Source organism: Ictidomys tridecemlineatus, chromosome X, assembly GCF_052094955.1.
Source record: "Ictidomys tridecemlineatus isolate mIctTri1 chromosome X, mIctTri1.hap1, whole genome shotgun sequence".
Lineage (NCBI taxonomy): Eukaryota > Metazoa > Chordata > Mammalia > Rodentia > Sciuridae > Ictidomys > Ictidomys tridecemlineatus.
The window spans coordinates 121,562,250-121,585,408 of record NC_135493.1 but is presented as its reverse complement, the minus strand read 5'-3'; the positions used below and the strand labels follow the sequence as shown (position 1 = coordinate 121,585,408).

Below are 23,159 nucleotides of genomic sequence, written 5' to 3'. Positions count from 1 at the left end.
GCTCTCTGATGTAGATGTGGGAAAATGCAGGAAAGACGAAGAGCAGGTATCAGTTTTATTAGTTCTTAGGGTGGTGGTTGGTGTTACTGTAAGGAAATATGAGACGGGTTGCTTAGGGGGAAACGGGGTTTATATGGCTCACAGTTTGAGAGGGTGAATGTCTAGGCAGTGCCGGGCCAACCCTAGCAAGGGCTCCCTTAGCTCTGCGACCTCATGACATCACTCTGGTGGAAGTTCACGTAGGAGGGATCGTATGGCAAGACAGGAAACCGAAGGGGCTGATCTTGTCACCTTCCACTACGCCTCTGCAGGCCAGATGTCATGGGTAGATGACCCCACTTACGATGCTAACACTGGAAAGACTTTCCGTGGCCCAGATGGATCCTATATATTTAGGTGGAAAATCGGTGTTTGTAGAGGCTTCATAACCAGCCCATGTGTGTGCCTGAAATCCGAGGGTCTGGTGCACATCATGTGGACTCTCTGTTCATCTCTCTCCTCTGTCTCTGCGAACTGATTTCTGGCTAGAAAATCATTGTGATGATCTGGACATTGGAAATATTACCACAAATACCCAAGTCATTAGAAAAACAGGACAAAGTACTCGTGTGTGGTAGCAGTAGCTCTCCGTGTTTCCTGAGCAGACCTGCTTGAGAGGCATTCACTTGGAATCCTGAATACGAGAACTTGCATCCCACTGTAGAGAGGTGAGTGCTAGAGGGAACATACACTGTTGGCCATGTCCATCACCTGGCCGCAGAAACGAGCTAATAGGTTTGCCTTTACTAGATGGAGCACTTTGAAGAAGGTGTGCCTCTGGGCTGGCCTCCAAGTTCTTTTCCATCACTGAAACATCTGCGAATTGCACAGGGGTTTGCATGAAGTCTCAGCCCGCCATTCATCAACCCACAAGGGCAGTCGGGCCTAGAGAAGACTGTTTCCGAATGCCTCTTTGGGAGGTGGTGTTATCCACCAAAGAGCAGAGTTCTTCCCAGCAGGAGACTTGTTGGGCTTTCCAAACCCTGTAGTTTCATGTTGCACCGAGTCTCACGCAAAGATATCGACAGGTTTCAATTATTTATTTACTACAAATGAAAACAATTTAGGTTCATAGTAGAAAATACAGACAGTGCGAGTGCACACACACAGATTAAGTCCAACACAGTTCCACCCCTAGAGATAACTGTCAGCACATTTTGAAGTGTGTCTGTGTGTGCAAAATTTAGCCCTGTGTATGGTCCACTCAAAGCCGTTATTTTGCTAACTTGTAAAATGGCAATAATGGGAGTAACAGCCATATTTATGTCAGAATTGTGACAGGTCCTAGAAAGCATTTAGCACTTAACGCTTCATAATTAGCAAGCATAGAGTACATGTGTCCTGTTGCTTTTTAAAATCATTTTAATGGCTACGTGGTATTTCCCATGTTTTTACCAGTTTATTTAACCACGTCGTCTTCGGGTAAAGAGCTTCATCACATAGGAGGAAAGATGTGCAGGGTCATAGAAGAGAGCTGGTCCCTATGCAAGATTTGAGAGTAAGCGGTACATCTGGATTCACACGAATATGAAAAGTCGGATCTTAGACCAGCTCCTATTGGCAAAATGAAAAGGAATTCGAGGAGGACATTATAGAGGAAGCATCCAGGGGGTCTGTGACCGAGGCAGCAGAGAACCCGATCATTTCCACAAAGAAGCTCAGAAGGGCCCCTGGATTGGGGGGTCACGTGGAGCCCATATTCCAGCTGCCTGGCTCTGGGTGCAGACCTGAACCCTCGTCCAGACAATTACCCCCGCTAATGGAGGCTTCCAGACTGAAGGCCAGCAGGCTGCCCACGGGAAGGAGATGCGTATGACTTGAGGCGTCTCCAAAAATGCCATTGGCCTGTGCTAGTTTTTTTTTCTTTTTGCTGTGGCAGCAGCACAGAGAGAGTGTTGTGGCTTCAACTGCAAGAAGAAGGGGTTCTTCCCCCCCCCCCTTTTTGCGTAATCACAGTTCCAAAGCCCTCAAATCAACATAATTGAAGGTGTCTCTCATCCAAAACTGGGTCAGGCAGGAAAATAAACACGGGGGCTCTCATGAAGCGCTCCTGGCCTTCGCCCTGCTCTGGGCGAGGCGGATCTGTGACCGGTGCTGAAGCTCCCTTTCAGTTTGGACGCCGGGAGGGGTTGGGAAAGATCCACCCGAGTTCTCAGAAGGGCAGGGCTGGAAGCCTTTCCGGAAGCTGCTTCAGAGTTAGAGAGGCTTGGGTTTCCGGCTGCACATTCTAGAAGGATGCCCGGGCGCAGGCCTCTTTGACAGAATGTGTAGGCGCGGCCTTGCCTGCTGACTGTCCTTGGTTAACTGCTAGGGCTGAGGGGACCTGTGGGGACATGTTCTGCCCTGGTCCAATGCAAAGGCCCCTTCAGGTGGCTCTGGGACAGTTTTCAGAGGTGGCTAAATAAGCCTACTAGCTGACCTGGGCTGGGCATTTACCATGCGGTGGGCCCTGCTCTGGGTGTTCACATAAAGGCCTGCATCCTCGTGCCCTCCTACCAGGGAGGAAACTGGCCGCCTCACAGCCTGCAATCCCAGGCTGAAGGTGCAGGGGCTGCAGTTAGGAATCAGGCTGTCTGCTCCTGGTCACAGGCCCCCAAGTCAAGTCCCACATCCCTGGCTCTTCTGTGGCTACCAGGACATTGTCTGCCTGCTCTCTAGCCAATACCCTGACGGGGCCAGTGAGTTCAGAACAGGTAGGAGCCCGCGGCCTGATGAACCTCTAATTCATCCATACTGCAATGGCACGGGCATCTCTGGCCTCATGCCACTTGTGCACAGAGAATCATCTTTGACGGAGAAGACGGAGGTGGCCTCCTCTCTGCAAACACGCTTGATCCTTCACCGTGAATGCCATCACAGAGGCCGGTCCTCTTGCCCCGAGACAAGGGGACATAAGGCGTGTCATTAAAGGTGAGATCAGCCAGGTGTGGTGGCATACACCTGTAATCTCAGCAACTGAGGAGGTTGAGGCAGGACGATCTCAAGTTTGAGGTCAGCCTGGGCAACTTAGTGAGACTCTGTCTCGAAATTTTAAAAAGGACTGGCTGTGCAGCTCAGTGATAAAACGCACGTGTGACACTCCAGGTTCAATGCTTGGGACCACTACCACCACCAAAAAAAAGAGGCTATTTTCATAAAACACCCTTCCTTGTATGCGGGCGTGCGCGCGTGTGTGCACACACACACACACACACACACACACACACAAAAAAAAAAAACTCCTGAACTTTTTCTGTCTAACCTTGCTTCTTGCAAATTCAGAGGTCTTGTCCCCATCAGTCAAGAATTTAGCTCTTCTATGAACTTTGCTTTCTTGGAAGACTGCCACTTAACTTCTTCGGGATACCTTTGGGGACACGTGGGGAACTTTACATGACTTGTACAGGCACCTTGTTAAGCTTAATGAGCTGTATGTCACAGACAAAATCTTTTTTTTTTTTTTTTTATACTGGGAATTGAATGCAGGGACACTCCACCACTGAGCCACCACCCCAGCCCTGTTTTGTATTTTGTATTAGAGACAGGGTCTGAGTTGCTTAGCGCCTCACTGTTCCTGAGGCTGGCTTTGAACTTGCAATCCTCCTGCCTCAGCCTCCCAAGCCACTGGGATTAGAGGTGTGTGACACTGAGCCTGGCCAAAGACAGAATCTTGGAATTTGTAGTGTTTTCGATTAGTGTTGCCAATTACCATGGCTTCACTATAGTAGGTGCCCAGTAATTTTTCTATCTCCTTGGATCTCATATTTTTTAGTCACAGAAAAAGTGGGGCAGAATTTTTTTTCTCGTTCATCCAGCGTGAGTAAGTAGGAGACTCCCCCGGTGCTCATGTGATGGGAAGAGCTGGTTCCCAAAGTCGTCTCGTTCTCTGCGTAGAAATCATATGTTTAAGGGAGCTGGTTTGAAACGACATGCAGTATTGGTGATACTTAAATAAAGCTCACAGGAGGGCTTAGAGTCGTTATAATACTTGCCATCTCTGACACCTCAAACCAAAGCCAACCACTGTCCCATTGACCCTCACTTGAATATCTGGATCTTTGATGGAGAAAAATCAAAAGTGGGGAGGGGGCTGGGGGGTTCACTTCCTGGTTGACTGGGGGTCGGCCTTTGGCCCAGGCAGTATGGTAGCAACGGCCCCCCTTAAAATAGGGGGTGGAAACATGACGGAGCCGTGTCGGGAATGCCAGCCCTGGGACCTCATCTCCAGGCCCCTTGCCAGGGGGTTTAGAAAGTGCTGACCGGCAAAAGTGTCCCCTCAGTCAGGGGACACGAGGCAGGCCCAGGAACATGTCCTGTGGCCTCGGCCTGCGGTCTCCTCCTTCAGGTTAAACCATTGGCTGCTCAGGGCTGTTCTGTGTTCCTGGCCCTAAGGGTAGAAATTAAAAGGCAGACTTAGGGGAGGTAGAACAGTCGTCCCCAGAGACCAGTGGGTCGCTGGCACCTGGAATGCAGGGAGGCATGCGGAGTTGGTCCCCGGATGCAGTCTCTCTCTGCTGCGAGATCCTGACTGTGCCTCGGTCTCCCCCTCGCTTGTAGCTTGCAGAAAAGTGAGACCAGACGCTCTCCAAGGCTGTTCCTCCCAACGGCTCTGACCCTTGCAGGCAGGTGACATCTGCCCTCCCCTGCATGGTGCCGGTTTCTCTTTCCCGACTCGGTCACCTTCCGGGGACTCTGGGTTGACTGCAGTCTGACTGGTAGGCCCGCTGACCTGGCTCTGCCCTGTCCAGAAGTTCTCGGGGCAGGGAGAGGCCGAAAGCACAAAATCCGACTCCTGTCTCCATCGCTGCCTGGTAAGGCTCTGACACCACAGAAGCTCCAGTTGTGGAACAAGGAATGGCCAAACTTCAGTTCATGCTGGGAATCAGTAATTTCTGTTTCTCTTATTGTTTATTTGGGGGGAAGGGTCAGAAATTCTGTAGAGGTTCGACTTATAAAAAAATTTTACTTTTGTCTGCATGATGACTCACGTGATGTTGCAGAGGGGGTGCAGAGATCAGCTGACAGTCGCACACGATTACTTTCTATATTTGAATAATAGTCTTCAAATGAAACTTGAAAAATTCCTCGTTCACTATCTCTGAATGCGTGGCACCCCAGAGGCGGATGGAGATGTCTGTGACACATTTGCGTCAGGATGTGTAGTGGCAAGCTGTTTCTCACGTTCATCCTTGAGGCCCTTCTAAGCCTGAGAGACGCCTGCCTGTCTGTTGTCTCCTCGTTAGGAGTTGATGATACGCCAACCAGAGGGCTGCACCCGGGCAGGATATAAAAATCCTGAAGGATCAGGTTTGCCTCTGCACCAATTCCTCCTCAGCAGTGTGACGCTCTTGCCAAAGTCTGTACGGAGCTCCCATGTTCTGTTTTTGATCTTTAATTTCTTCCCCTGAAATAATATTTCACTTCTTCATCGGGGTGTATACTCTGATTTCACAGCTTCTCTTTGAGTGTCTTTACTTGGCTTCCTAAGGCGATGTCTTCGGAGTAAACTCCGCAGACATCAAGCAGAGATTGGGACACATTTGTGTTTTGACTGACAGTTTTCTTTACACCCTGTATACAAGTACAGAAATGTCACCAAATGAAATCAAAGGCAATAAGCACTTTTTTATCTATTTTGCAACTGATACATAAAAACAAACCATATTAATGAGGTACCATGAATTTTGGAGGGGGGGGTGGAGTACCAAGGATTGAACTAAGGGGCACTCGACCACTGAGCCACATCCCCAACCCTATTTTGTATTTTGAGACAGGGTTTCACTGGGTTGCTTTAGAGTCTCGCTTTGCTGAGGCTAGCTTTGAACTCGGGGTCCTCCTGCCTCAGCCTCCTGAGTCACTGGGAGTACAGGCGTGCACCACCATGCCTAGCCCATGGAATGTTTTGATATGTGTTTATTGCATAATGTTTAAAGCAGGTTAAACCTTTCAACAGGCTTTCTTGTAGCTTTTTGAAACACACACTGCATTATTATCTGCAGTCACGCTGCTGTGCGTGAGCACCTCAGAACTTGTCAGTGTAAATTACACCCGTTAATCAGCCCTTCCCACCCTGCTGTCCTGGCCTCTGGTCATCACGGCTGTACTCTCGAGTCCCAAGCAGTCGACTTTTAGATGCGCCTATCGGTGAGACCTGTTGGTCTCACCTGACTCCCTGTGCCTGGGTTATTTTCATTCAATCTGATGGTCTTCAGTTCAATCCATGTTGAAGCAAATGGCAGGGTTCCATTGTTAATGGCTGAATAGTATTTTATTTTCTCTTTCCATTCACCAGTGGAAGGACATTTGGGTCGTTGGACTTTTGGCTATTGGAAGTAGTGCTTCACTAAACAGGGGTGTGGGTGTCCCGTTCACATACTGGTTTCATTCCTGGTGGTGGTACATGTCCAATGCTGCTGATATCTTTCAGTTTTTGAGGAGCTTCCATGCTGGTTTCCGCAATGGCTGTACCAGTTTACGCCTTCCCCCAGCCAGTGTGCAAGGGTTCCCTTTTCTCCGCATTCTCGCCAGCACTTGTTGGAATATAAGCATTGGGGGTTAGTCTGGGTTGGTTTGCCTGCTGGGTTTTTATATAATCACGTAATCATAAAACCTGACACCAGACGTTAACTGCCGTCGTGTTTGAGAGCGTGGATGGGTTTTCTTCGGTCCTCTCCAAAAGAATGCAGACGTGAAACACGGGCAGCGTCCCGAGAGTGTTGACTGATGGCTTATCGCTTCATTTCTCCCCGCAGAGGGTGGCTCCCGCTTTGTAAAGACCTCATCGCCGCGAGGTGAGGCTAAGATGAGCATTACCAGTGACGAGGTGAACTTTCTGGTGTATCGGTACCTCCAGGAATCAGGTAAGGGGTTTGGTTCTCTGTCGGGAGGAAATTCGCCTTCAATGTGCTGCGGGTGGAACGCTGGCCATGGGTGGAAGGGTAACAAGGAGAGCGAACGGTGCTCTTTGTGAGAGTTAATGGGGAGGAGAGAAGGTCCTGGGGCTATCTCATTTCTTCAACACCCCACCACCTTACCTAGTATGGGGCCTTTGGAGACATCTTAGATCTAAACGATAGCATGATCCTCTGCTTGACAATGTGGTCCCCTCCTCTCCAATGCACCCTTAGTTGGAAATGCACTTCATACCTGTAGCCTAGGTTACGGAACATCATAGCCTAGCCAATCTGAACGCTATAACCTGTTTGCTTACATTATATGGTGGTCGCATCCACTCATCAAAAGTAGAAAACATCCTGACCTGAAACCGCATGGACTGTACGTGGCCTGCAAGCCCCCAGCTCAGAGCGCTGCATGCTGCAGACCTTGCATGTTTACCTACCGATCCTGGGGCCGCCCGGAGGTGCCGCATCTGAGAATCACAAGTGCAGCGAGAACTCGAGATCCCAGGGCAAAATCTGAAACAGTTTCTACGGAATGTGTAAGGCGCGTGTGCTGTTGTCAAAGTCCAAAGATAAGTCGGACCATTGTCAGCCCGGAACCGTCTGTGCTAGGTTTGAGGAGGACCCAGCTGATCGGCACCTGGATCCAGGCTGAAAGAGAATGGGCAGGCATCGATGCAAAGAAAATGGCTCAAACCCTAAGCAAATGACGTAGCCTCGGTTTCCCCTAGAAAAGTGGTTCTCCAGGCAAAAGTGATAGTTGGTGGGACATGTAGCATGTTTTAAATGAAATCCCTCTCATCCAAGCTTGGAACTTTTTACTTGGAATCCCAGCTAGCACTGTTCATGGGGATACATGTTCTTGGTACGAATTTGAGCATTTGGCTGGGCTGTTGCCAGAGCATGACATCAGAAAGTGATGTAGAAACAGAGTGTACTGCCTGAGCTGTGGGACCAGGGAGGTCACACTCGAACCTCAGAACTTGCAGGAGTTGTCCACCCGGAGGACAGCTGTTCTCCTGTCGCAGAACTCGGAGACCCCCTGAGCTGCCTGCAGGTGAGCAGCCCCACGTAGTGGGTCCTGCTTCCCTCGTGGTACTTGAAATATCTCTGTGCAAGGCCATATTGATGGTAGGGACAGGGAGTGTGTCAACAAGCTGAGTTTGTGAATGTCAGGCAGGAGAGAGAGTCTCTGTTACCTGGGGCCAGCAGCTGTGCTGGTGGTTGGCCCCATGTCCAGGGCATGAGCGCTTCTCGCCATCTTCCCGTAAACAGATCTCCCTCCCTCCCGCAGGAAGGCTGGCCTCCTCGTGTGGTATTCATTTACACTTCTCTTGTTTATTTTTATCAAGCTTCTGTGACCAGGCAGCTAGGGAACCGAGACTGGGACAGAGCAGGGTGTCCAGAATTTCCCAAGTGTCACTTGTGTATAATGTCTGTTGAATTCTTTTCCTAGTTACTCACCAACATCCAAGTGACTTTCCAGTAGGTGTGGCCCGTGTTTAAGGAGAGCTGGCTTGGATGGAATCCTTGTGTGTGTGCTGGAATTTTTTTAAATGCTCCACAAGGAAGAAGGGGGAGAGGAAATGGCTGTTGTATAAGTGTACATTATTGGGTTGGTTTTCTCTTTATCTCAAATTCTAAGGTTTAGTTAAGCCCATGGTTAATGATCCTCCACCAACTTGAAGAGCACCTTCTCCCCCACCTGTGAGAGGAAAACCATTTCCTTGATCCGCTCCCCCTCAGACACCTGAGCGCACGCTCGCCTTCCATACCACCAAACGCGTTAAAAGTCGGTCTCGCCTCCCAGTGAATGGTCCTCGGCTCCTCCAGAGCCACTGAACTTGCTCAGGTCCTGCTTCTCTGCAGGATGAACCAGGTGCCATTTCTGTCCACCACCCTCCTCCATCTTCTCTTTCCTTCCCATTCCCCAAATACCCATGGTGTCATTTGGGATGATTTAGGCTGCAAGGAAGAGAGGATTCCATGTCATGGAGCACACACTTCCCAGCCAGGAAGCGGGATACTGAAGGCTGCTCTCTTTCCAGAGGGCCTTGCCTCTCCGGAGTGCTCAGTCCATGTCTTGGTTTGCAACACCTCCCCGCAGCACCCTCCCAGCAGTCTGAAAGGGGAACAAGCTTAAGAAGCGAGACCTTCAGATGAAATAGGAGCAGCTTTTGAATGAGCAGCTCCAGCAGCAGAGAGGCTGTGCTTGACCGTCCTGGGAAGAGAGAAGCCAGGGAGCAAGGCTTGTGAGTGTGTGTCTGTCCGTGAGCATGGGCTGGTGTCAATCCAGCATCCAAATCCTCCAGGAAATGTGTTCTCCTGACCCATGTTCCTGACACAAGGTAACTTGCACCAACACCAACAGTGATCGGAGCTGTGTGGGCCCAGCCGCAGAGCAGCTCACTGAGCTGGGAAGGCGTTGCTTGCAGGGTACGCAGGTGACCTAGATGCAGGGGTGAGGGAGGCAGGTCTGAAGGGAGTCCTTCAAGGACAAGGTGCAGTCTGGAGGATGGTGACAGCCAGGTGACAGGAGTGTGGAGAGCGTCACGCCTGCCTTCTCGGCTCAGTGGACACCAGGACAGTTTTCACGTAAGCAAGGGGTTTGCCAAGGCTCTGAGCACAGCCAGATGAATGGGTTTGCTGCTCCTGGGGAAAAGAAAAGCCAGGGCTTCTGCTGTGTCCTGCACACAGGGCCAGCTCTGTGCTCAGTGGACGGAAGATGATGTCGTGGGGAGCAGGTCGTTCTGCAGAGGTGACAAGGCCTGGGAGTTTGGAGCCAGATTTTCCACAGTAGCATATTGAACTGACTGGCCACTCTTGGTTGAAGGCCCCGGGGAAGACAGACCTGACCTCTCCTTGGTGGTGGTAATGGCTTCCTCCCTTTTTAATTCCTGAACAGTTAAGCCATGAGTGACATGTCCCCAATGTACCGTTTTTTTGGAGTATAGGTCTGTAGGTTTTTGCAAAACGTAGATGGGTCACATGACCAACCAAGACAGATTCTGTCGCTCTGCCCAAATTTTCCCAGGTTCCTGAGTCATCCACGCCAGCCCCTGGCAGCCACCATTGTTTTCTGTCCACCAGGTTTTGCTTCTGAGGCAATTCTGCGGACATGGAGTCACAGGGTACATAGTCATAGTCGGCTTCCTTCAGTGCAGGGCCCTTGAGGCTTGTTCGTGCGGTTGCATGCATCAGCCGTGTGTGGATTCTTTATGGCTAAGTAATATTCCCTCTTGAATATTGTCCATCCCCTGTTGAGGAACATTGAGTTCTTCCTTGGTTTCGGTGATTGCAAAGTGAAGCCACTAGAAACGTTTGCATGTAAGGTTTTTGTGTGGACAGAGGTTTTTGTTTACCTTGAGGAAGTGCCCAGGAGTGGGATTGCTGGGTCCTGTGGTAGGTGTAGGTTTAGCCTTATCAGAAGCCACTGGGTGGTTTTTCCATCTCGGGCAGAAGCAAGACGCTTTCTAAACACGGAGGTTTATAGAAGGGACTGGAGAGGCGCCCTGAAAAGTAGGTAAAAGGACTTTTATCCAGCACACGTATTTGTAGGATATTGATGATGTCTGGTACTTCCTCTTTGGATTCTGAATCGGGGTCCTAGCTGCCACAGCAGCCACCAGTTGAACTCTCCGCAGGAAAGAAAAACTGGCCAGGCGTGATGGCGCCCTCCTGTAATCCCAGCTGCTCAGGAGGCTGAGGCAGGAGGACTGCAAGCTTGAGGCCAGCCTCTGCAACCTAGTGAGACCCTGCCTCAAAACAAAAAGGGCCGGGGGTGTGGCTTAGTGTAGAGGGCTTGCCTAGCATGTGCAAGGCCTGGGGTGGCTGCAGCCGGCCCAGCTGTTTGGATCAGCCAGGACATCAGGCTGGATTCCAGCACACCACTAGGAACGCCCAGTAGTAAACCCCGCGAGGGTTCTGGTGACAACGCCAGTGAAAAGACACCAGTGAGAAATGGAGTCTCACTGAGGCTCTGCCCGGTGCAGAGGGGTTGCCCACTCACACGCCCCAACAGCTGTCATTGAAACGTTTTGGATACCGAGTTTGCCACCACGATCATGGAGTTCCTGTCTTAGATATCTGGTAAGTCCCTCCGAGGCTGGAGTGTGTGTTCAGCTCTGTCGTGATTCACAGCGAAGAGGCCATTCATGGTGCATCTTTATCGCCCACGTTGACGTCACCATCTTCACATTATTTGGAACCAGGCTGTTCATTTTAAGAGTGGATGTGTGCCTTTCTCCCTTTCTAGGCAAGTGTTCCACCATTCTTGCCTAGAAAGGAAGAGAAAGGCTTCACCTCAATGCCACAGGAGCATTAAGGGTTTAACAGGAACTCTTTTAAGTGCGTGGTATGCACAGGTGTTGTTTGTAAGCTCGATCTGTGTCTGACATTATGAGTATCTTAAACATAGAACAGAAAATGATATTACTTGTAATAGCACTCACCACAAAGGTTGCCACGACCTTTGGTGGGTGATACATTAAACCCAACTGGCACATCCACGCCGTGGAGTACTATTCAGCCATGAAAAGGGATGAGCTATATTGACCCAGGCAGAAAGATGGATGAGTCTTCCTAGGACTGGTGTCAGGAGATCCCACTGTGCACAGTTCCATTTACACAACATTCCTCACGTGTCTCGGGATGGTGCAGATGCCACATTGGTGTCTGCTGGGGGTCAGGTTTGAGGATAGGTGGGATATGGGGCTGTTCTTCTATGTTCTTTTCAGTGACTCTCAAAATGTTCTCGTGTGGCCCTTATGGCCAGCTCCTGGTTTGCCTGGAGCCTGACAGAAGTGGGCAGGTTTGAGGGTCTTGTCCCAGGGGTGAGGGCACCAGCTGAAGCACTTATAAGAGGTTTTCAGCCTCCCTTTCCCATCAGGTTTCTCAGCCTCAACACTAGTGAGTTTGTGGCGGATTGTTCTCTGTCCTGGGGGACTGTTCTCGTCTTTGTAGACTGTGGAGCCACATCCCGGGCCTTGGCCTGCTGGGTGCCAACAGCAGGCTTTTCCCCTCCACTGTGATGACCACAAACACCTGGTTTTTGTTGGAGGAGGATGGATGGAATTCTCATGTCTTCGCCTTCCCCCGGGCCTCCCTGCACTGCCCTCAGAAGCATCACTGAGATGCTGGCTTCCCCAGTGAGAACCGCAGTGCCTGTCTTGATTAATTTTCCAGAGCGTTCTTCCCCTTGAGGAGAGGGAGGGTCTGCCAACAGCCTTCCCTGGCAGGTAATAAAATAATTGCAAGCTGCAGACTTTCGATCTGAATTTTTTCCCCCCACCGGGCTCCTGGTGAGTGGGTGAGGAAACCAAGAAGAGGGTGTTCCTCGTAATATTTGCTAATAATTGCGTCTCCAGAAGTGATTAAGCGGCTTTGCCCACCGTAATCCTAGGAGCTGACAAATTACCCCCCGGGGCCCGGGGTTTCCTAGGCTGTGAATGTCTCCCACGGTGGCAGGTTCCCATGGATCTGGGGAGCCATTTTAATGGCTCGGCTCTCCTCCTCCAAACACTAGCTCAGGGCTTATTGTTCAGCGAGGCTCTAAAAATATTGTTTGACTGCAGCGGCTCATTTGCATTGCTAATGTGTGTCCCTGTCTCATTAAAGGTTCCTGAGGACACTGGGAAGGTCAGGCCTTTCTTAGAGTCCTGGTGGCCTTAGCTGTAGACATCAGTAATAAAGGGAAACACTCATTTCATCAAATGATCAGTAAGACCCCAAGAGAAGGGCCACGGAGCTGCAGGGCGAAGGTAGCCTGCACTGTGTGGAAAGCAACCCGCTCCCGTGTCTTCTGGTGGCCTCCCGTGGGCGTAGGCAGTGCCTTGCGGTGGGGTCTTGGGAGAGCAAATGTGCAAGAAAGCATCGTCCTGCTGGCTGGTGGCCTCAATAATTCACACCCCCCCAGCAGCAGCCGTCTCGTGTCCCTTGGCAGAAGACCATCTTTGCCAGATCACGGAGCCCCGGCCTGACGGCAGCCCAGGTCCAGAACTTGCGTGGAACCTGTACTGGATGCCAGTGTCTCAGGGGTAAAGCTGCTGGCATCGCTGTGCGTCACGCACAAACTCCCCTTCCTTGGTGAGGACCGTTTCCCTCAACCCGTCTTTTGGTTGGGTTATAACCACCTTCGGGAGCAGAATGCAGAGTTGGTGCTTCGTACCTTGCAGATGTTCGTCAGCCCCCGGCTGCCTGGTTCCAGTGTGCTGCTGGTCTTTTCCAAGTTGACCCTTCTAATTGGTTTCCGTCTTTGCTCCCTCCTCGTCTGTCTTAATGAATTCTTTCACCTGTGTCAGGAGACAGAGCCTCGTTTGCACCAAGCTCGTAAAAGATTTTTTTTCCCCCCAAGTAAAAGTAGCTGAATCTTGTGGATTGAGACTTGTCATTGCTGCGTATTTGGTTAGAGGGTGGGAAACAACCAGAATGAAGGCCAGTGGAGTGTTTCATGAATTACGGTTGGTTTAGCGCATAACCAGCTGTTTCCCCTAGCCATGAACACAGCCCTGGTACAGACGTGGAAGACTTGAAGACTCCCTCCTGCTTTAGAAGCTGGGGGTGAGCTGGGAGAGTCTGACTGGCTCAGGTTTCCCGTTTGCGATAAGATGAAAAGGCGCTGGCCAAGCACTGCCTTCTTCAAAGTTCACGGTCACCTCGAAGACCGGCCTGCTCTGAAATGCTAATGTGACCTTCAAACTGTCCCTCACTGATACATATTTTATTTCCTACCAAATTCCCTGTGTTCCTCTTTGCAGACCAAATAGCAAACGCGTCACCTGCACTTGGTCCCCTTTCCCTGAAGCCTCTGCACGTCCCTTTGCTGCTGCCTTTGTGGCCATTCTTATCAACATCGGTCCCCCAAGTGCTGCCCTTTTCTTTCCCCCACGTGTCTGTGGTCAGCGAGCTGCTCTGGGGGCCCTTCTCCAACCGCTCCCCCGACCCGCAGATGTGAGTGTCCATCCCTAATGTCTGTCCTGACCTTCCCCCTCTGTGTCCATCCCCAGTCTCTCCACTGACCACCAGAGTGACATTTTGGATGACATTTTCTCAGGCTTTCCTTAATCCCATCCCACCCTACTGTCTGTCTTCCACACGGCCCGATTCTGTACCCTAGAGGTCTGCCCTCATGTGCCCATCACCCCTCAGAGGCTCCGCTCCTTAACGCCCTCACTTCCAGGCTGGCGTTGGAAGGAAGGTGGGCACCCAGCGTGCAGCCCGGGCACCCAGCGTGCAGCCCACAGCGCTGCTTACTATAGAAACTCCAAGGCTGCTCGGGCCTTTCTCTTCCATGGTGTCTGCCACACCGCCATCCCCAGCTCCCTCGCCCCCTCCTCCACTACCTCTGTCAGTGTTGCCTCTGTCCCTGTGGTCCCAGTAACACACACTTACGGAGCACTTGCTGCATACAGGCAGGCATGATGCTCAGTACCTGACAGAAGCCGCCGTTTATTCCCGCCAGCCCCAAGAAAGAAGACACAGCGCTGTGCATCCACCGCGGAGGGCCAAGGTCCTGAGGTCCGAGTGCCCAGAGGTCATAAAGCTAGGCTGCAGCACAGGCCGTGTGGATCTGCAGATCCACACTTGTGTACAGCTATGTGTGGATAGTGCACAGCACAGTGTTTTGGGAGCATGTATGCAGTGCAGAACGGCTGTTTGGAGCTATTTAACTGTGCATTGCTTCACATACTTGGCATTTTTTGGTCACGTGAAGAGCAATTTTCAAAATACAGTTCATTGTTCTTCGCCGTGGCAACCGTGCTATTCCCTGGGTCTCTGGGAGTTATTTCTCTCGTCGAATTGGAACTTTGCATGCTTTGACCTGCGTCCCCCCTGCCCTTGCCCCAGCCCCGGCCCCTGCTGTCCTGCTGTTTGGGTTTCACACAGGAGCGATTGCTGTCTTCCTCCGCCTGGCTGCTTGCAGGTAACAGCATTCGTCTCTGTCTTGGTGGTGCAGAAACAGCCCCTGAAATCATGGAAGCACATGGCAAGAGCTGTGTCCCAATAAGACTATTTACAAAAACAGGCCACGGCCAGACTTGGTCCTGTGGACTGTCATTGAGCCACTTCTGCTTGAGACTCGCCCTCCCGTGAGCCAATGGGTGTGCGCTCACATTCTCCACTTCCTCCTGCTCAGAAAACCTCTATCCTCCCAACTGTCTGAACGTACGTCTCCCAGCCTGTCTGCTCTTCACCGATCATCTGAACTTTTGCCATGTTTGCATATTACTATTCTCTGATATTTTTCCTTAATTTGAACCATTCCTCCAGAGCATACTGGTAGATACTGGTACATTAGTTCCGTCTGTCGGTATAGCACACGTGAAGTAAAATTTTAAGCATTTGTCCCTGTGCTACTTAAAATCACTTTGAGTACCCCCAGGGAGTCTGAGGTTCTGGGGTTTCCCCTTGGTACTAGTCATGGTACCTGGGACCGAGTGCCTGCCATGCGGTCTGTCTGCCACTGAGCTGCAGTCTCGGCCCTTTTTATTTTTATTTTGACAGTTTCCAAGGTAGGCCTCCAACTTGAAATCCTCCTGCCTCAGCCTCCCTGGTAGCTGGGATACAGGTGTGTCCCCTGTGCCCAGCTGAGAGTTGTTGGTGTTCAGGGATATAGCACTTACCACAATTTCCAGTTCTGCAAATGTCTCTTGGTAAGTTAAGTGGAGGTGCTGCACTCCCTGCTAGGATGAAGACAGACAGAGCTAGAAATCTTATCTCTCCTCCCTGCCCAGGGAGGATCACAGTTGACTGTCACAGAGGCAGATAAGTGTGATATTAAACGTGTGCAACAGCTGGATGCAGAGGCACCTGCCTGTCATCCCAACAGCTCAGGAGACTGAGGCAGGAGGATGGCAACTTGGTGAGACCTAAGCAATTTAGCAAGACCCCCCCTCTCAAAACAGAAAGGGCTAGGGGTGTAGCTCAGTGGCAAAGCACCCCTGAGTTCACTAAGTCCTAGAAGAAGAGAGGACAGGAAAGAGGTTAAGAGAAGGGAAAGGAAAGAAAACGTGACAGATTGGAGAAGATTCTGGAAAATGAGGCTGGCAGCAGAGATTATCACCATCCAAAACCTTGGAACCTCTCCTCAGAAGCCTTTGGTTTGGTTTTGAAAACTCAACTCGGAGATGGAGGGAGTCCCGTGTCTTCTCTGTGGTGGTTACCAAGACCAATCAGCCACAGATGAACACGTTCATACTGTGTCACATTTATTTAAAAAGCAACCAGAAATCCAGTGTTCTGTGACCACGAGGATTGCACCTAGGAATCCATCCACATGGACGAGAGACCTGAAGCTCCGCAGCGTGAGAACAGGGATTGTGCTGATGGTATAATAATGTAAGTTAGTTCCTCCACCTTGGGGCAACTTTCTGTTAAATTTCTGTTGGCTTCTAAGGGTGCTGTTCATCATAAACTGGCCGAGTCTCGCGTTCCCTAGCTGAAGCCGGGAAGTGAGGTCGACGGCCGATGCTGAGACCTTTAGTTTATAACCTGAGCGGGGCTCATGTTTCCCGGGTTGAGAGGATATTAAAATGATGTTGGCAGGGCCACACGGTGTGCCGTCGTCTGAGCCCACACCGTACTTAACCGCCAGCCTTGGGGTCTGGCCAGATGTTACAAGCGGAACCCGATTCTAACGAGATCCTTCTGGCATGTTCTTGGGGCCGCCAGCCAAGGCGGTTCCATTTTATGCTAAATTCCACGTTAACGGTGGGCAGGTCATCTAGAACCATCTGCAGCCCTTAAGAACATTTCTCCCTGCTTCTGTTCCCGGAGAATTAGGATGGGCGTCACACTGGGTTTTGTAGGATTCTTTTTTGAAACATTCATGTCGTGGTTGTAAAGGTGATGTGGACACGTTCTGTGATTTCCACGGCAAAAGCAAAAAGAATTCTCAGCATATTTGTGTGCCTTTCACCACAGATAAAACAAGTTTACATAGGTTCGGAATTGCTTGTTGGGCAGAAAATGTGATTCTCTGGGGAAACTCGTCCATCACTGTTGAAAGAGAAGTGAACCGGGTGCAAGCGAGCCCCAGAGAGCAGGAGGCGACACCCAGCGCTCACTCTTTCTGTTGACTGTTGCTAAGTCTGGGGGAGAGTGCTCCGGGATTGGTCTGCACTGCTCCTGCGTGGTCGCCCTTGGCCTCTCTCCCTTCTTGATTTTATCAGCACCCTCCTCCCCCCACCACCTCGACTCACCTGGCAGGGAGCCGGTGGCTTTCAGGCAGCTGCAGTTGTACAGGAGAAACCTCGACCAGGAAATGTGGGCCTTGGAGAGCGCAGTGCTGTGAATAGGGATGTTAGTTTCTGTGGAAACAAAAGGACCGTCCACCACCTGGGTTTCTTGATGATGCCTTTGTCCTCCTCCATTCCCTTGGACACCCTGGGTTGGACAAGGGTCAGCCAGTGCCTGTTGGGTATCTGTGAATCCCAGGGCCAGACCAGAGTTGCTCACCTGTCTCAGGAGGTGGCTCGTTTCAGAATTCACTGTCCTTTCTGTTGTGCCAAAATCTGTAATTCTTGTCCTTCTCCTTTAAAGTCCTCTGTTTGGAAATGGTGAAGACGCGGTTTGATTCTTTCTTACTACCGTTCATTGACACCAGGCGCTCTGGTTTCTCTCAGCTGTCCCTCAAGTTCAGCACCTTGAGCACCAGCGGCTGCAGCTGGAGGTGGGGTACTGTGTGCCCCAGACAGTGAACGGGCTCCCTGCCCTCAGATGCTCCTGAATGGGTGGAACGCCCCACGTGACCGTGCCAACAGAAGGCTAGGGATCGTGCTGATGGAGCTCGGACAAGACAGCGACCACTCCTGTTGAAGGGCAAGAGAGGCTGCCATCAGGAAAGGACACTAGGCAGGCGGGGAAGAGGGATCTGAAAACGGGATTTCTTAACCTTGGCACTATTCAAACTGGGGGCCAGATCCTTCTTGGTCATGGGGTGGGGGCTGCTGTGTGCACGGTAGGATGGCCAGCAGCTTCCCTTGAGCTTTGTGGACTGCACTAGACTGAAGAGTTGCGACAGACACAAGGAAGGTTCAGATCGGCCATAGGCAATTTAGCAACTCATGAACGAGGCTTTGTTCCAATAAAGCTTTATTTAAAAACACAAGTAGTGGGCCAGAGTCCCTATGGGCCTCAGTTTGCCAACCTTTCACCTGGACTATTGAGAAATAAACCTCCTGTGCCCATTGGTTTTGAGTCTGAGTATTCCAAGTAGGTAAATCTGCTAACTGCTTGATGAGAACTCTGCTCTTAATGCCGCACACGGGTGCCCTCGGCGTTGGTTAGAGCCAGAGATGCAAAGCCCACCCCCGCGGCTGCCTGAGTGTTAAGCCTCTGCTGAATAAGCAGGATTTCCAAGGGCCAGCATTGCTTGGGCGTCATGGTGCACCGTGTTGACTCCCAGCAGTTTGGGAAGCCATTTGTGGACGTGGCTATGTTGTAGCAGTGTGGCAATCGCAAGAAACAAAACAAGCTCTTGGTGTATTTTAAGTCGACTCTTCTTGCCCAGGTAGGTGAGACAGATTCACATAACAGTTTCTTCTCTTGTGAGGCTGGAGGACCTTCTGTTCCAGACAGACAGGACTTGGCCATCCTTTTTAAAATGTGGCCCTTGTTTTAGGCCTTTCTTGGATCATCTCAGTTGTACCTTGGTTTTCTGCCTGGCGATACTTTGGCTCACCCAGCTGTTCTCTGGCGGGACTGCGGGTTATCTGGGGAATGGCCACATAGGTGGTGGCTTGGTGTTCCCTGGCCGCAGTCCAGAATCGAGCAGGAAGGGGGTTGAGTAGAGCTGCTGGTCGTGAGGCCCCCCTTTCGAGGGCATCAAAACCAGCTCACTGGTTCTCTACCAGGGCGGGGTCGGTTGGACAACGTCTGGAGACATGTTCGATTGGCAGGCTGGGAGGAGGGATGCTACTGGCATCTAGAGGGCAGAGCTCAAGGGTGGTGCTGCTGAGCACCCTTCAGTGCACAGAACGCAGCCTCCGCTACAGCCAAGAATGAAGGCCAAGGTGTGTCGGGAACCCCCGAGTGGGCTCACTGGACACTCTTGTAAGTAAGTGGCAAGCCTGCTGGCTTCAGGCTGGCCTAGAGCTTGGCACCAGGGTCGCCAGCCCCTGGCCCTCACACGACCTTCCATCACGACGCTGCCAAGCCCTCCTTCTCCTCCCTTGTGACCTGCCACCATGGCCCACGCGAGGGTGCTGTCTGTCACTTGCATTCTGATCTTGGACTCTCTACGTATGACTCACTGGACAGCAGAGCTGTGTCGACTGCCGAGGGAGAGCTAACGGGTGCGGATGGAGAGGTCTCCACTAGGGCACTTTAAATGTGTTCATTAGCCTTGGAGTCCGTCTGGGGAGGGTGGGGTGCTGGCGGTGGAGGACAGGCTGGCCCTGGAAGAGGCATCTGGAGGTGCCATGTCTTCCAAGATGGCCTCACCCAGCCCCTTGGCATCCGCTAAATAGCAGTTAATGCTGGTTTCTGGTGCAGGCAGCGGATCATGCTGGTCTGTGGTGGCTCAGTGTTGTCTTGTGACCCCACCCCTACAAGCTGAGTGACTTGGGTTTGTCCCTCCAGTGTTCCTTCCGTTGCTTATGGATCCGATCCCCCAAAAGCTCTGGGGAAGCGGATCTGTACCCAGGTAAGTAGAGCAGAGAGTGGCTGCAGGAGGCCCCCTGGCTTCCTGTAGGTTTTACAGCAGGGGCAGCGTGAGAGCCAGCCCTGTCGGGGGCCCGTGTGTGCCCAGTCCTTCCCTGGGCCTTTTTGTGAAACCAGGAGGAGGAGAAAGGGCCTGTGACTTGCAGTGCTCAGTCCCGTCAGCTAGTCAGGACACAGAAGGGAAGACAGCCAGGGCGATGGCTCCTGTGACCACGAGAATCATGAAGTCTTAGGAGACAGCTGCCACCTCCACCTGAACATGCAGCAGGGCGTCGAGCCGAGAATCCACCGTGGCCCACTCCCTCTGTCCATTGGAGTTTTTGTAGTCTCTACCTCTCCAGAAACGTGAATGACCAAAACTTGGGATAATACAGTCACTGGTTATGCAAGGCCTGGGGTGGGGAGGTCATAGGAAATGAAGGTGGAGAAAAGGGACTTTTGTTATGTCCTCCGATGTACTAGTCTGTTTTGCTATAAGGAAATACCTGAGGAAGGTTACTTTATAAAGAAAAAAGCAATATTTACTTACTTGGCAGTGCTGGGGGATGGAACCCAGGGCCTTATGCAGGCTGGGCCAGTGCTTGGCCTCTGAGCCTGAGAGTTTGGTTTTAACTGTGGTGTGGAGGTCCAAGGTCAAGGGGCTCCTTCTGTCAGTGGCCTTGTTGGTGCGGAGCATCACATGGCAGGAGGCAGGAGATGGGGACCTATGGTGGGAGCATAGGGAGGAGGGGCCACTCACCTCGCCACAGGAGACTGGGCAGCACACCCTTGTCTCTGGATTCTTTCTCTTGTAAACCACCGGGATTCAGTCTTGCGGGCTCCACTCCTGGCCTCATCTAGTTCTTACTGCCTCCTAGAGGCCCAACCTCTATCTAAACAGCAGTGGGGAGGGATTCTGAACAGCAACCTAATGAGGTAGTGGTGGTGTTGTAAAGAGAGATGCAAGACTCTGTGCACCTGACTTTGAAATGAATAGCAACCACCATATGACTTTATTAGATAAATATAAGCTCTGGGTTCTGTGTGTAACCAGGCGATGTGGGTTGAGGCGAGAATGGGAGAGAGGGAAGAACACACAGCAGCCTCCGTGGTGGAGGAACATTCCCCCCTAGTGGGCAGATGTGTTATTGCAACGGCAGCCTAGGTGTGGAGGGGGAGAGGCAGAGGGGTCCAGGCTTGTGGGGCACGGGGACCAAGGCTGACTGAAAGAGGCCAGGGCCGAGCAAGGCTGAGAGGCCCTCCTCTGGCATGGGGAGGCCTGTGGCCTGCAGGCCAGTGATGCCGTCATGGTGAGCAGAACTTCCTAACGGGGGAATTAGGAGTGCTGGCTCCTAACCACAGAGGTCACTTTACAAAGAAAGCAGGAGTGAGCACACCCGCCACAGGCATCTGTCGGTAGAGTGACACCCCTCTGTCCCTGAGAAAGGGCTGTGGAAGGCTCCTGACCCCTCAGTCCCCAGGCTCACATGCCCTCCCCCCTGCAGAGCCCTTTCCTTTGTGTTTTCTAACATCGTCTTTCAAGTACCATCATGCAACCCAAAGCTTATCTGAAAACGTCTGGAATTTTTCAAGCATTTTGTTTATTGGCAGCTGGCGTTTGGAGACGAGGAGAGGAAATCGGGAAAGGGCTGGTGTCGCTCGGCGGTAGAGCACGTGCCTGGCATGTTTGAGGTGCTGGGGAATGAGACGGATCAAACCGTTAAGTACATGGACGAGTCCCAGGTTATGCATAATTGCAATGCGCCAATAAAACAAAAATAGAAAAGGGAGAATCCCCGGCTTCCGGAGAACCGCTGGATGCCATACCCGCTGGCCTGAGCGCCTCTTTCCCTGGGGTGTTTGTGTGGTTCTCTGTCCCCGCCTGCCTGTGAGTGTTCTGAGCCAGGCACCGGCTGCCCTCTGCTTGGGCCAAGGGACGGCTCATGTGCCCTGCAGCTGGGGCACAGATTGGCACTGAGCTACGGCAAAGAGCAGTTCAAACCAGGAGTCAGTGGAAGCCTGAGGTTGAATTTCTGTAACAGACATGCAGCCAGGGCACTCAGGCAAACCGTGCTGTGTTCTGCCTCTTAATATAGTCAGTGGCAACTTAGATGTTTCAACTTAGGGTTTTTCAGCTTCACAGTGGTGCAAAGGCAATAGGAATTCAGTGGAAACCTTACTTGAGATTTTGAATTTGGGTCTTTCCCCAGACAAGCTATAGAAGGGCACACGCCCTCTCTAGATAGCAGCCGCAGAGCTGTAGCTCCCTGTCACCCACATGGTCATGAGATGAAAGCCCATTTCCGCACAGTATGCTATATTGTCAGCATTTCTTGGATGCTGTGCTTTGTGTCTTTAGATCCCATAATGTACAAGATGCCCATCAGTGTTAGCTTCCCATTACTGTGACAAAATGCCTGAGATAATTGGCTTAGAAGGAGGAAAGGTTTGCTTTGACTCATGGATTCAGGCTTTTGGTCCATGGTTGCTTGGCCCTGGTGCCTCTGGACCTATGGTGGGAGCCTAGGGAGGAAGGAACCACTCACCTCACCGCAGCCAGGAGACAGGAGAGGGCTGGGGTCCCAATATCCCCTCCAAGGCCTCACCCCCAGCAAGCCAACTTCCTCCCAGGAGGCCCTACCTGTTAAAGGTTCCACTACCACCTGTTAGCACCCTGGGCAGGGATGAAGCCTTCAACGCAGGGGCCTTGGAGGACACCCAGCCTAAACTGCAGCACCATCTGTGCAGGTCCGGGAGAGACTTCAGCGCTTGGTTGTAGAGCAGGCTTTGTCTTAATGGTTCCTGCCCAGCCGCCAGGTGATGAAGGTTCTGAACGCCCTTTCGGTTGGCCAGGCGAAGCTCTGGTGCCGGCGGGTCCGGGCTGCTGTGTGCATTTCCAGCTTCCTAGGGGTTAATTGGGGCATCACCCCACGTTAGTCAAGGCACGTCTGTGGGCTGGGAAGGCTGTACTGCTGAGGGCATTTCCCACCTCGCGCCCACCCGTACGCGGGGTGGCCTTGGCCTCATGTTCCCCCCTCCCAGCAGGTGAGGCGTCATGCCCATCTCGGAGGCTGCACCTCTCCCTCCCTCCCTCCCTCCCACTCCTCTCACCTCCACCCGCTTGGCTTCCTCCTCGGCAGGTTTTTCCCACTCGGCCTTCACGTTCGGGATCGAGAGCCACATCAGCCAGTCCAACATCAACGGGACCCTGGTGCCGCCGGCTGCCCTCATCTCCATCCTGCAGAAGGGACTGCAGTATGTGGAGGCCGAGATCAGCATCAACGAGGTAGGCACACCCCGGGGCCTGCCCCACCGCTGGCCCGCAGAGCCCTGCATCTAGATGGGCATGAGCAGGATGCAGGACGGAGTCCGGGCTTCCTGGGCCGTCTCGGGGTGGGCTAAGGCAGCCCTTGCTGCCCCTCTTAGGGGGATCTGTGTTTTCCATGTGAATATGCAGAATCGCAAGCATGACCGGAAGGAGCGTCAGGAGGAGAGAGGGTGATCCTCCAGGGAGAGGGTGTCGGGATGATTTTTATGATCATACTCGGAGGCTGAGGATGGAGCAGTGAACTGAATCCTACCAATTCGCTTGTGTCCCCTGGA

General features: G+C 52.0%; 1 protein-coding gene across 4 annotated transcripts in view; it reads left to right on the top strand.

Moving 5' to 3' along the window:
• The window catches only part of Tbl1x (transducin beta like 1 X-linked), a 130,891-nt gene that overhangs the window by 79,370 nt on the left and 28,362 nt on the right, over positions 1-23,159 (top strand). For 3 of the 4 annotated variants that reach the window (XM_078035147.1, XM_078035148.1, XM_078035150.1), the window contains exons 4-5: positions 6,771-6,878; positions 22,697-22,842. In XM_078035147.1, the coding sequence (XP_077891273.1) occupies positions 6,821-6,878; positions 22,697-22,842 (204 nt within the window). In that variant the 5' untranslated portion in view covers positions 6,771-6,820. Of the gene's footprint in view, positions 1-6,770; positions 6,879-7,437; positions 7,457-22,696; positions 22,843-23,159 lie in introns of those variants that run through there. The other variant, XM_078035149.1, reaches the window with a different exon arrangement.